The sequence below is a fragment of the Vidua macroura genome, chromosome 5 (assembly GCF_024509145.1).
Source record: "Vidua macroura isolate BioBank_ID:100142 chromosome 5, ASM2450914v1, whole genome shotgun sequence".
Lineage (NCBI taxonomy): Eukaryota > Metazoa > Chordata > Aves > Passeriformes > Viduidae > Vidua > Vidua macroura.
The window spans coordinates 70,009,922-70,022,134 of record NC_071575.1 but is presented as its reverse complement, the minus strand read 5'-3'; the positions used below and the strand labels follow the sequence as shown (position 1 = coordinate 70,022,134).

The 12,213-nt window shown below is 50.8% G+C and overlaps 1 protein-coding gene across 1 annotated transcript; it reads left to right on the top strand.

Moving 5' to 3' along the window:
- The first annotated feature begins 7,687 nt into the window (after positions 1-7,687).
- On the top strand, positions 7,688-10,774 carry LOC128808187 (endonuclease domain-containing 1 protein-like). Its single transcript, XM_053979049.1, has 2 exons — positions 7,688-7,972; positions 10,009-10,774. The coding sequence occupies exons 1-2, from the start codon at positions 7,688-7,690 to the stop codon at positions 10,567-10,569; spliced, it is 846 nt and encodes a 281-aa protein (XP_053835024.1). The 3' UTR covers positions 10,570-10,774.
- Positions 10,775-12,213: the final 1,439 nt, after the last annotated feature.

The following is a 12,213-nucleotide window of genomic DNA, read 5'->3' as shown; positions in this document are numbered from 1 at the left end:
AAACGCTCCAAGGGAAAAACATGTCCATCTTAGTGACAGAAAGTGAGTTTATTACAAACACAATCAGAGGAGGATAATGAAAAATAAAATAGCCCTTCAAAACACCTTTTCTTTCCTCAACTCTTCCTTCCTTCCAACCAACAGCACAGGGAGACAGAGTGGGGGGGGGGTTTGGTCAGTTCATCACCCAAGGTTTTCTTCCAATGCTCAGGGAGAGGAGTCCCTCCCACGGGAGACAGTTCTCCTTGAACTTCTCCAGTGTGGCTCCACTCTCACAAGCAGCAGTCCAACCAAAACTGCTGCAACCTGAGTCCCTCCCACAGGCACACAGTCCTCCCAAAACTGCCCTGGCATGGGCCATTCTTCCACAGGGTGCAGTCCTCCAAGGACAGGCTGCTCCATCCTGGGAGCAGGGGACCACTCTCTTAACCGTGACTGCCATTGGATCACAGCCTCCTCCAGACATCCACCCAGTCCAGTGTGGGCACCTCTGAAATGGGCTGTGGGTGGATCTGTGCATTCTCTGTGGATCCCCATGGGCTGTGGGTGGATCTCTGCAGCTCCCGTGGATCCCCATGGCCTGCAGGGGAACAGCTCCTTCATCATTGTCTCACCACGGCCTACAGAGGAATCTCAGCTCTTGTGCCTGGAGCACCTCCTCCCCCTCCTTCTCCACTCACCCTGGTGTCTCCATGTTCTCTCCCTCACATGTTCTCACCTCCTCCTCTTCTCTGGCTGGAATTAAAACCACGCCCTGCTTTGTTTTGATTTTCTTCTTTAATATGTTCTTGCAGAGGCGTTACCAACCTCTCTAATTGACCAGGCTGTGGCCAGCATCACGTCCATCTTCAGAGCCATCAGGACTGGACCTGCCAGGCATGGTGGAAGCTTCTAGCAGCTTCACACAGAAGCCACCTCTGTGGCCCCCCCGTACCAAGAACCTGGCTGTGCAGAACCAACAGCCCAAGCCCATCAGTGCCAGCTCTATCAGCTTCTCAGGCTCTTCCCAGGACCTTCACCCCTGGCAGTAATCAGAAGTGCCCTGCCATCCACAGCAAGCTTGTGAAACACATGGGAAACCCAACAGAGAAAAGGATCAGCTTGGACTCTGCCTTATTTCATGCCTGAGGACTGTTGCGTTCCAGCAGTTCTATCAGTGCTGGGTCACTGGGGAGGTCCCACATGCCTGGAGTTTGGCCATTGTGACACCATCCCCAGGAAGGGCTGGAAGGAGCATCTGGGGAACAACAGGCATGTCCACCTGTCCTCGCTTCCCAGAAGGGTTATGGAGCAGATTGTCCTGAGTGTGGTCACACGGCACATACAGGATAAGCAAGGCATCAGTCCCAGCCAGCAGGGCTTTAGGAAAGGTAGGTCCTGCCTGGCAAACCTGATCTCCTTTGATGACCAGGTGACTGGCCCAGTGGATGAGGAGGGAGGCTGTGGAAGTGTCTACCTGGACCTCAACAAAGCCTTTGGCACCATCTCCCACAGCATTCTGCTGGAAAAGCTGTCAGCCCATGGCTTGGAGAGATGCTCTCTTGGCTGGGTCAGGAGGTGTCTGGATGTCCAGGCCCAGAGAGCCTTGGGGAACAGTGCCACATCCAGCTGGTGCCCGGCCACAAGCGGCGTCCCCAGGGACCAGTGTCGGGCCTAGACCCGTTTAATATCTTTACTGATGATCTGGATGAGGGGATCCAGCGAACTCACAGCAAGATCACGGATGATACCAAGTTTGGTGGGAGACTCAGCCTGCTGGAGGGCAGGAAGGCTCTGCAGAGGGATCTGGACAGGCCGGATCCACGGGCCGAGGCCACCAGTGCAGGCAGTGCAGAGAAAGGCCATGAAGCTGGTGAAGGCCCTGTAGGGTACGGCCTGTGAAGAGCAGCTGAGGCAGCTGGGCTTCTTTAGCCCCGAAGAGGGGGCTCTGAGAGGTTATTTTGCTCTACAGCTCCCTGAAAAGGGGGTGCAGCCACGTGGGGGACAGCGTTTTCTCCTAGGCAGGGTTTTCTCCTAGCGAGACCATGAGAGGACAAGGCCTCAACCTGCACCAGGGGACATTCTGGGGGGACATCAGATGGAATTTCTTCACGCAAAGGGTGATTCAACGTTGGAATGGACTGCCTGAGGATGTGGTGGAATCCCAGTCCCTGGAGACTGGATGTTGCACTCAGTGCCATGGTCCACTTGACCCGGTGGTAATTGATCAAGGGTTGAACTCCATGATCCCAGAGGCCATTTCCAACATCAATAATTCTGTGCTTCTCACAGGAGCCCAGCTTGGAGCTGAGCAGAGGGCTGCCCCAGCTCCACAAGCATGCTGCCAGGCACCTTTCATCTGGGATTGTCCCGTTTTCTGCTGAGCCTGCTGTGAATGGGGAATAGGAATGGAGCTCTTTGCTGAGCCCAGAGCTGGTCCATGCCCACGGTGGGCTGGGAAGCACCTGTGTTCCCTGAGAAGATGCAGCTGCACTGACACAGGAGGGTAATTTTGCAGGTTGCTCTGTGTCTGTCCATCTTTGGGGAGAGCTCTGAGCTCCAGTGTGTTACAGGGATTTTAGCCACTAAGGAAAAATTATTTTTGCTGGCAGCTGTGAGGAGACTCTGCGACCTCCAGCCACTTCACTGCAAAGTGGGTTTGGATCATGCAGCTTGCTTAGTCCTTCTCCAGAAACATCAAGGGTTTACTTTCTGGGGACTGAACATGTTGCCATATGCTGTCCCAAAAAAGAAGGAAACCGGAGAATGAAGACAGTGACATCTTTTGGTCTCTGCTTGAGGGAGCAGCTGGGTAAAGATCCTTTGGTCCATCCAAGAAAGAAACTTTCCTGTTTGGCAACTTTTATAAGGTCACATTGTAAGGTTACACCTCTGATTTCTGAGGAACTGCTTATCTGTTGTATATCTGGGTGGGTTTCTGTTACACTCCCTGCATTGTGCTTCTCACTTCCTGGACCTGGGCAAAAGGTCTCTTGCTGATGGGCAACAGCACTTTGGCACAGGAACATCAGGCAAGAACCCCCGAGGGTCAGGTGAGGAGGTGTTTGTTCAGGAATGCTGCTGCCCAGCTGCTGTGCCACACCTGTAGATGCTGCAGAGAACATTCTGGACAACCTGCTCTAGCTGATCCTGCTGGAGCCTGGGGTCTGCACTAGAAGATCCTGACAAGCCCCTCCAAAACACAACAATTCAGTGATTCTGAGATCACTGAAACTTCTACAACCACCAGTAAAGTCACAGTGCCCAGAGCATCCTTGCAGGACATGGGGTGTGCAAATGCAATCAGAGGATGCCGTAACACCCCCACAAGTGTCAGCATCTGACACCAATTATTCTCCTGTGAATGGCATGAACAAAGTGGGCCAGGATGACAACAGCTCAAACAAGATATCCTCATGGATCCAGCAAGGAGGCTTCAGACTTTGGTGTCCTCACTCTTGAACCTTTGGGGGTGGGGGTCTGTGCAACAAAGACTTCAACGGGTTCTGTGCATTCAGGATTATGTGGGATTGCCCCACTTTTCCTGGGAGGGGTTTCACACTGTGTCATGCATCACTTTGGAGTTGGAGGATGCTTTAGGGGTCTTTGATGGTTTATGGCCCATTCTGATGATGATGTGACCACTGTTGGGCCCTGCTTTGTTTTGTCAGTTGGGCCCCATCAGAAAGGAGGAATTAGTCCCTCCTCCACCAGATCTGCTCCTTCTTGGCCCCCTCCCTCATTCTGGCTAATCCCCACTTTGTTTAAGGTATCAATCCAAGGTTAACCGAGACAAAAGAAACCACAGGACTCAACCAGTTTGTTTGAATGAACTTTGCTCTAACACATTTCTTCTGGATATTTCTCGTTGTAACAACCAACTCACCGTTCTATTAGTCCTGGAATTTTGGAAATGGAAGAAAATGGGTCCAGTTTAGTTTTGAGTGAATGAATGATCATTGAATGACAAAACATTTTGGTTTGGAATGGACCTCAACGACCAACTACTTCCATACCCTCCCATGCACAGGGACACCTTCCACGATCCCAGCTTGCTCCAAGGGATAACCTGGCCATGGTCACTTCCAGGGATGGGGCAGTCTCAGCTTGTCTGGGCAGCCTGTGCTGGGGTTTCACCACCCCCACAGTAACAAATATCTTCCTCATATCCAATCTAAACCCACACTCCTTTCATTTCAAGCCATTTCACCTTGTCCTAATGGCCTGGTTTAACCACAGCCAGCAGCCACGCCCCAAGCAGCCGCTCCCTCCCTCCCCGACCACTGGGATCAGGCAGAGAACTGGAAGGGTCAAAGCTGGAAAGCTCAAGGGTGGAGATAAAGACAGTTTACCAGGGAAAGAACAAGCTGTGCACACAAGCACAGCACATCAAGGAATTCTTTCACCATTTCCCATGGACTGAAAGGTGCTCAGGCACCTCCAGGAGAGCAGGCCCCATCCCACCTTACAGTTACCTGGGAAGACAAAACCCAGCACTCCAAATGCCCCCTCCTTCCTCCTCCTTCCCCTCCCTTTAAATCATCAGCATGATGTCACACGGCCTGGAATATCCCTCTGGTCAGTTGGGCTCACCTGTCCTGGCTGTGTCTCCTCCCAACCTCCCAAGCACCCCCAGCCTCCTTGCCAGCCTGGCAGCACAAAAAGCAGAAAAGGCCTTGACTCTGTCAAACCTCTGCCCAGCAATAACAGAAACATCCCTGTGTTATCAACTCTGTGTTCAGCAGAACTCCACAACACAGCCCCATACCTGCCACTGTCAAAACAATTCACTCTGAACCCAGCACAGCCATCAGCTCCATGCCCTTGTGCAAAGTCTCTCTCCAGCTCTCCTGTAGACCCCAAAAGTACTGGCAGGTGCTCTGAGGTATCCCCAGAGCCTTCTGCTTCCCAGGCTGCTGGGATGAAGCTGATACAAAGCCATGGCAATCAGGCAAGAGAATATTTGTAGCCTGGCCATCGGAATGATGTTCTGGGAGGCTGCAGAAGAGCAGACTGTCAATATCTGAGTGTACTCAGAGACAGGCCAGTCCATCCAATGTCACCAGAGATGTTCTGTTGGGAACAGAAACACGTGTAGGTGCTGGAGCAGCAGCAGCTGCAGCTGGGGGAATTGATGAATTGACCAAGGAAGTGACCAGACCCTGTGGGCTGATCCTGACATACCATGCTGCCAGTCAGCAAATTTGGGAGAAATTCTGAGGACATTATAGCAAACAACTGGCAACCCATTTCAGGATGGGTATGAACAAACTCCTGTAAATAAAAATCAAAAACTTCCCTTTTCTATGGAATTCCCTGTTTATAAGAAGGGGCAAATTCGTTACTGGGTATATATTTAACTGATCTGGACATACCATTCTGCAAGTCAGCAAATTTGGGAGAAATTCTGAGGAAACTATGACAAACAACTGTCAAAACATTTCACGATGGGTGTGAACATAAACCCCAAATGAAAATAGAAAACTTCTCAATTCTGTGGAATTTCCTGTTTATAAGAAGGGGCAAATTTATGACTGGGTATATATTGCAGTGCAACTCCTGAGGATTCAAACAGTTCTTTCTCCAGGAAGAAGACAGAAGGAATAGTTCAGCTGCCTGTTCTGAGACTCTGCTTCAAGGTAAGCTCTTGCTCCTTCCTCACCATTGACTCCAAGATTCACAATCTTTCCTGAGTTTCAGAATAAATATATATATACACAAAGCCTGTGCTGCAGCTGCTGCGCTCCAAGGAGCAATCAGAGCATATGCATGCACTGAATTTTGCAGGACATTAGTATTTTCTGTCAGTCAGGAGGGCAAGGACAGAAGGAATGATTTGGGAAATAAACTCAAGCCAGCTCAACTGCAAAGTAACATCAAACTGTTGAACAATAAGGAAGGGGAAGGTTATGGAGTGCTAAAACTCCAACCCTGACCTTCAAAAAAAAACCTCTGGACAAACAGTGTTGCTGTCTGAACTCCTGGGATAATTTAGTCAAAATCCTGCTTGGGAAATCTAAAAACTGGCTCTCCCTTGAGAGCAGATAAACCCAGGCAGTCTGAGACTGGAGCTGAGGCATTTGAGACTCCTCTGCCACTTTGGGACTGTGAGCAGAATCCTGTGCCGCTCCTTATCACGGTAGGTTGCTTTCTATGTATCTGTTAAGTTAGATATTGTGTTAGTGAGATCTATTTTAATATCAAGGAGGGGTCATGCAGAAGGACTTTTCACACACTTCTCTGCTTGATTTGGGGCAGCTATGGGCATGCTCTGCAGAGCCCTGTAAAAAATCCCGACTTGTAGTTCCAGTTCTCAGTCTCCAGCTCATTGGTCACCACATTCCTGATCCAGGGATGAGAAATAGGAGCACATATCTTGGGTCAGAGCAGGCTGTGTGCAGATCAGCATCCTGAATCCAATTGAAATGGAGAGATGAGGGTCAGGGAATAGAAGAAGAAAAGAAGAAAAGAGCAAATGTGCAAGGGGACTTGTCAAGCCTTCAGCAGTCCTCAGCTCAGACCCTTCCCAGCCCAAGGTGGGCTTTGTGCTTTACAGGCTGTGGCAGCTTTCTCTCCCAGGAACCCTTTGAACTGCCTGTCCCAGCTGCTTTATTCCAAATGCTGATGATATTAAATCACTCCAATGAGTGTCTGCTAGTGCAAATGGAAGCATCCCTGCTCTCCCAAACCTCTGCTGCCTCTGAAAGGAGACAAAGCCCCTTGCTTGCTTGCCCGCGTCCCAGGGAACTGTTCATCAGTTTCTCTATAGGGAATGACCTTACTGACTGCTGAAAATCACATCAGCACTAAGAAAGACAAAATAGGACAGGTGGCTGTCCAAGAAATTCCTGCTACGGTGCCTTTGACTGTACAGGCACATCAATCAGCAAAGCTGAAGATGGGCATCAGCAGGAATCCCAAGCAACCAGGGGAAGAGCTGCCCCTCAGTGCTTGCATTGCAGCAGCCATTGTGCTGATAAGATAGAGGTGTTACCCCCGTGCTTGCTGCTACCATTTGCTTGGTCCCTTCATTTGCTCTCTCCATGTGTCTGCAAGAGTCTGGGGTTGGATAACGTGGAAATGCAAGGTGAGCAGCAGGACACCCATTGCCAAGGCCACGTGAGAGGCAGGACCCAAGTGGATCATTTGGGGCTCAGTATTGGGTCTGACTGGAAGAGCTGAGTGTCTGTGTGAACCTGCATGGGGCCAGAGACATGTAGGAAGTGCAGCATTGCTATTCTTTGCCTGCCCAACGCCCCAGGAGATTAAAGCCCAGCTCAGCATTGCAGGGGGCTGAGCAGAGTCCGTGCCCAGCTGCAGGTGTCTGCTGTGGGAAGGTGCTGAGAGCAGGAGGGAGGTGGGAAATGTGACCTTGTCCCAGGCTGTGCCTCAGTTGCTAGATCACTTTGTTGTAAGACCTGATTGCAGTCCTGGTGGGTTTGACTCTTTCCTCCTACAGGCTGAGCTCTCCCACTGCTGCCTCCTCTGGGCTCCTTATCCCTGTTTTAGGTTTTACCCTTATTTCCTTCCTGACTTTTCCATATCCAGGAGGACAGAAATTACTCCTTTCCTGGTCTCTCTGAATCCCCTCCTCTGCCAGCTCTGTCCCCCTGCACAAAAAGGCTCCAGGCCATGACCAGCTCTCTCCAGCTGAGTGTCCCTCTGCATTTGCCTTCCAGGGGAGCAAGAGCTCTGAAATCCTCCCATGATGCTGGGGCTGCTGCTGCTGCAGGTGTTGGCCAGCTGCCTCTGGCTGGGACACGGTGAGGTGGTGACATCCTTCACAAGCTGTCCTCAGTTCTTCTATGCTGGGACCACCCCAAATGATGTCCTGAATCCAAAGAACCCAGCCTGGATCTGTCAGCGCTACATGAACTCATATCACTATGCCACCCTGTATGACAGAGACAGGAGAATTCCAGTGTACTCAGCCTACAAATACAAGCCTGGAGATGCCAAGAAACCTCACTCGTGGTGGTTTGTTGAGCCCCAGGTGAGTGTCTCTCTTACAGCACATTGCCCTCCAGCCACTTAGAGATGAGCTGCAGCATTTAAATTATCACTTCTATTTCCTAACACCCCACTACACACATGCAAATGGACACACAGGATGGGAATGTCCTCACTGAACTTCAAACCCCTGCACCACATGGCTCCTCTGATGCATCTGAGACATCAGCAGGAGGATGAGATGAATCATATCCCGAAGGTGCCCAGCTCTCTGCCTTCACCTGACAGGAACAGCAAATCAGATTTCTTTGCTTTCATGACAAAGTCAAATGCTTCCACTCCCTGTGCCCTGCTGTGCTGGCTGACCAAGTGATGGGAAAAGGCATCCAGGAGAGGCTAAACGTGAGGGACCAACAGTCCTGCTGGGATCTGATCCCCACTTTGCCCTGAGCTGTTCTGCACCCCTGGCAGAGTTTATCTGCTCCCAGACAAGAGTCAAACACGCTTTGTGAGTGGTGTTAGAGAAGTGAGGAGAAACTCAGAAGGGGGTGAGATGGCCCAGGGACAAAGCCCTGGGGGAAAAGGCACTGGAGATGAGAGGGTCAGGTTAACTGTGGAGGGTTTTCTGGAGAGACATTTCAGGCAGTGGAAAGTGAGGAGCGTCAGTGTTGGTCCATTCACAAGGGTGAGATCTCCATCCATGGGCAGTGACCCCGAGCACCTTTGGCTCAGGCTTGCTCCAGAAGGATCCAGCAGTCAGACAGAACTGCACAAGCTCTAGAGCCCTCACAAATGTCCTTCAGACAAATTTCAGTAGAACAGGCCAGGCCAATTGCAGAAGAGAAAAGAGGCAATTCCTGTCCTTGGTGAGGACAGAGCAGCAGGACAGCATTTGGGGGAAGGTGCCTGAGAAGGAAGCCCCATGCCTTACTCCACATGAAGGCTAAGTATGTTTCCCAGAAGATTATAAAATGATGTTGAAGTTATGAAAAACAGAAGCATCTTATTACACATAGGAACTCAAGCAACTCATCTAGTCTTGCACCACTGCAGCCTCCCCATTCTCTCTTTTTAGAGAATCATGGAATGCTTTGTGTTGGAAGGAACCTTAAAGATCATCTCAGCCCAGCTCCCCTGCAAGTGGGCCAGGCCACTTGCCATTAGACCAGCATGCTCCAAGCCCTATCCAATCTGGCATTTTCCTCCTGGATCTTGGACCCAGGCCACCCAAAAAGGCTTTGATTTTGTTAACTTTCTCCAGAGGCCTTTTTGGAATATTTCTGTTCTTCAGGACTCTTTTGAAGTTTCAGGCCCCACTCAGAGCCTGATCATTTGTAACTTCTTTTCTGTGATGCTGCAGAAAATGCTCCCTGGCCCAGATCAGCTCTGAGACACATTCTCAGCACTGCTGTAACAGATTCCATTCACATTGAGATCTTTTTGCTGTGTGAGCAAAACTCTTCATCCTTGAATGAACTGTAGCCCTCCCAGGGAAACCTCAGCTCCAGGACTGATTTCCTGACACAACTCCCTGAGTATGGGGTCAGAGGAGGTAAACTCTGGTGTTCCACGACTGGGCTACACCTCTAGCAACCACACATAAAATCACAGAATCACAGAATCACAGAATCACAGAATCACAGAATCACAGAATCACAGAATCCCAGCGGGGAGTGAGGGGATCCAGGGAGAGCCCTGGGCAGATTTGGGCTGTGGAGACAGGAGGAAAGGGAAGCAGTTTTGGCAGGGAAGGTGTCTCACCAAAGTTTCCTTTCAATCCTAGGAGTGGGAAATGTTTCTTGTCTCATGCATCCATCCATGCTCCCAGCACAGGCTGCAGGTTGGATCACAAAGGTCACAAGTCAATCTGAGAGCAGTCAGATTCTGAGCTGCTGGCTCTTTAAAGGTCTTGCATTCATGCAGGAGGGGCATGTGTATGATTTCTCTCAGATTCTTACATTTTCCTACACAGAGATGGTAACAAATGGGATCTTGACCATCAGAGACTTCTGCTCCAGGGAAATCTTCTGCATTACTCCCATTCCCCATTCTAACACTTCTTTCTCTTTCCCTCGCCAGCTCATAGATAAAAATAGTCTTAACGAGATGGAACGAGAGTCGGTCCTCATAGAGCAACAAAAATTCACTTTAGACCAAATCAAAGAGAGCCAGGCTGTCCTTTATGATTACGAAGACCTGAAGGATTTGGACCGTGGCCATTTGAGCCCCAGTGGCCATCATGTTAGTAGTGATAGCAAGATGGCTACCTTCACCCTCACCAACATAGTGCCCCAGGACAGCAGTCTCAACAAGGGCATGTGGAACGCCTATGAGGTTGACACGATGGTCCAATATACCTTGGACTGTACAAGCACCTACGTTGTCACGGGTGCTGTGCCTGGGAACACCTACGTCTCCGAAGGCAGGGTTAACAGACCCAGCCACATCTGGTCAGCTGCCTGCTGTCTGGGGGACACACAGCCCTGGAAGGCTTGGGGGGCCATTGCTGAGAACGACAAGAATGAGGTGGAGGTCCTCAGCCTGGGGGAGCTGGAGAAGAGGTTGACCAATCTCTACGGGAGAATGGTTACTCTGTTCAACAATGCCTGTCCCCGGGAACAAAGCTCACATCCTCATTAGAAGAGGCTTGGTGGCATTTCCACATGTCCTAGAATCACAGAATCACAGAATGAGTTGGTCTTGATGAGACCTTAGAAATCACCTCATTCCGACCTGCCTGCCATGGTAAAGGACACCTCCCGCTACACCAGGTTGTTCCAAGCCCTCCCCAGCCTGGCCTTGAACGCTTCCAGAGATGGAGCAGTCAAAACAGCTCTGGGTAACTTTTACTCATGGTCAGGGTAATTTACTTGGTTATAATATCCCATCTAGCCCTGCCCTCCATCAGTGTGAAACCATTCCCACTTCTCCTGTCACTCCATACCCTTGTCCAAAGACCCTCTCCAGCCCTCATCGAGGTCCTTTAGGTAAGGGACAAATGTCCTCTGCAGCGTCTGTGCTGCTTCCTTCTCTGGTGTGTTTCCAGCTCTGTCCCTCAGGGCACCTCCTCCTCTGCTCAAAGGCACAAAGCTGTGGGCAGAGCCTCCAGCTGCTTTGCTTTGCTGCCCCTCTCAGGAGAGAGCTCTCAGGAACGGGTCCTCTCCTCCTCAGCTGTCCCCGAGAGTGTGCAGCTGACTTGTCCCTCACCTCCTTAGCAAGGCTGTGGGACCAGGGCGCCTCACGCTGCCCAGAGATCTTTTCTGGAGATCTCCATGTCTGCAGATACCCAAACCCCAACAATACATGGTGATGGACAACCTGCTCTTGCTGATCCTGCTGGAGCCTAGAAGATCCTGACAAGTCCCTCCAAAACACAACAATTCAGTGATTCTGTGATCCTGGGACATGCTTTTGGTTGCTTGCTTTGGAAACTGCACCTTGAGAGCAGCAGCTGTTGTATCAGACAGGCAGGCTTTGGCATCAGACACAGAGAAAGCTTTGAGCAGCCAAAGCTAAATTCCTGTGGTGCACTCCTTGGACACCTTCATCCTCTGCTCTGCTTCTGAAGCTTTTCTGCAGATTTATGGGAAACTGATTTGGGCAAATGTATTCAATGGTTGTCAAAGATCAACATGTGCCACATCATGTAATTTGCAAGAGCTTGCAATAAAAGTTCCTTGCTGCAGTGCTGGATTGCAGGGTGACATCTTCTATAAACCACAAGTTGCTTCCCACTGAAATTTCTACAACCACCAGTAAAGTCACAGTGCCCAGAGCATCCTTGCAGGACATGGGGTGTGCAAATGCAATCAGAGGATGCCATAACACCCCCACAATTGTCAGCATCTGACACCAGTTATTCTCCTGTGAATGGCATGAACAAAGTGGGCCGGGGTGCCAACAGCTCCTAGAAGCTGTGTCACTTTCAGAGGTGCCAGCTTGGGACTGGACTTCTCAGCTCAGGAGCTGTTGTTCATCGTCCTGCTGGGTCTCACTGCTCAGCCAGGAAAGACCTGTTTGGGGGCTGCACTAAAACACAGGTTCTGGTGGAGGTGCAGAGTGAGGCAGCCCCAAGCAGGTGTCTCCAGGTGTGCTGGTGTCCCCGCTGTGACCGCAGCCAGCAGGGCTGCAGGCCTGCCTCAGCTGCAGAAAGAGATGCCCCCTGGGCCACTGCAGCTGCCCTGAGCTTTGGAGAGCCCCACTGGGGCTGGCTGATGTGCTGCAGGATCCTGGGCATCACCCACCCCAACCTGGGTCAGCAGCCAGAGGCCAGGCCCATTGCCC

Bases quoted from the DNA above. Each gene is read 5' to 3' on its own strand.
- LOC128808187 (XM_053979049.1), top strand. From the start codon at position 7,688: ATGCTGGGGCTGCTGCTGCTGCAGGTGTTGGCCAGCTGCCTCTGGCTG. The intron at 7,973-10,008 runs GTGAGTGTCTCT...TTCCCTCGCCAG, and splicing joins GGTGGTTTGTTGAGCCCCAG to CTCATAGATAAAAATAGTCT.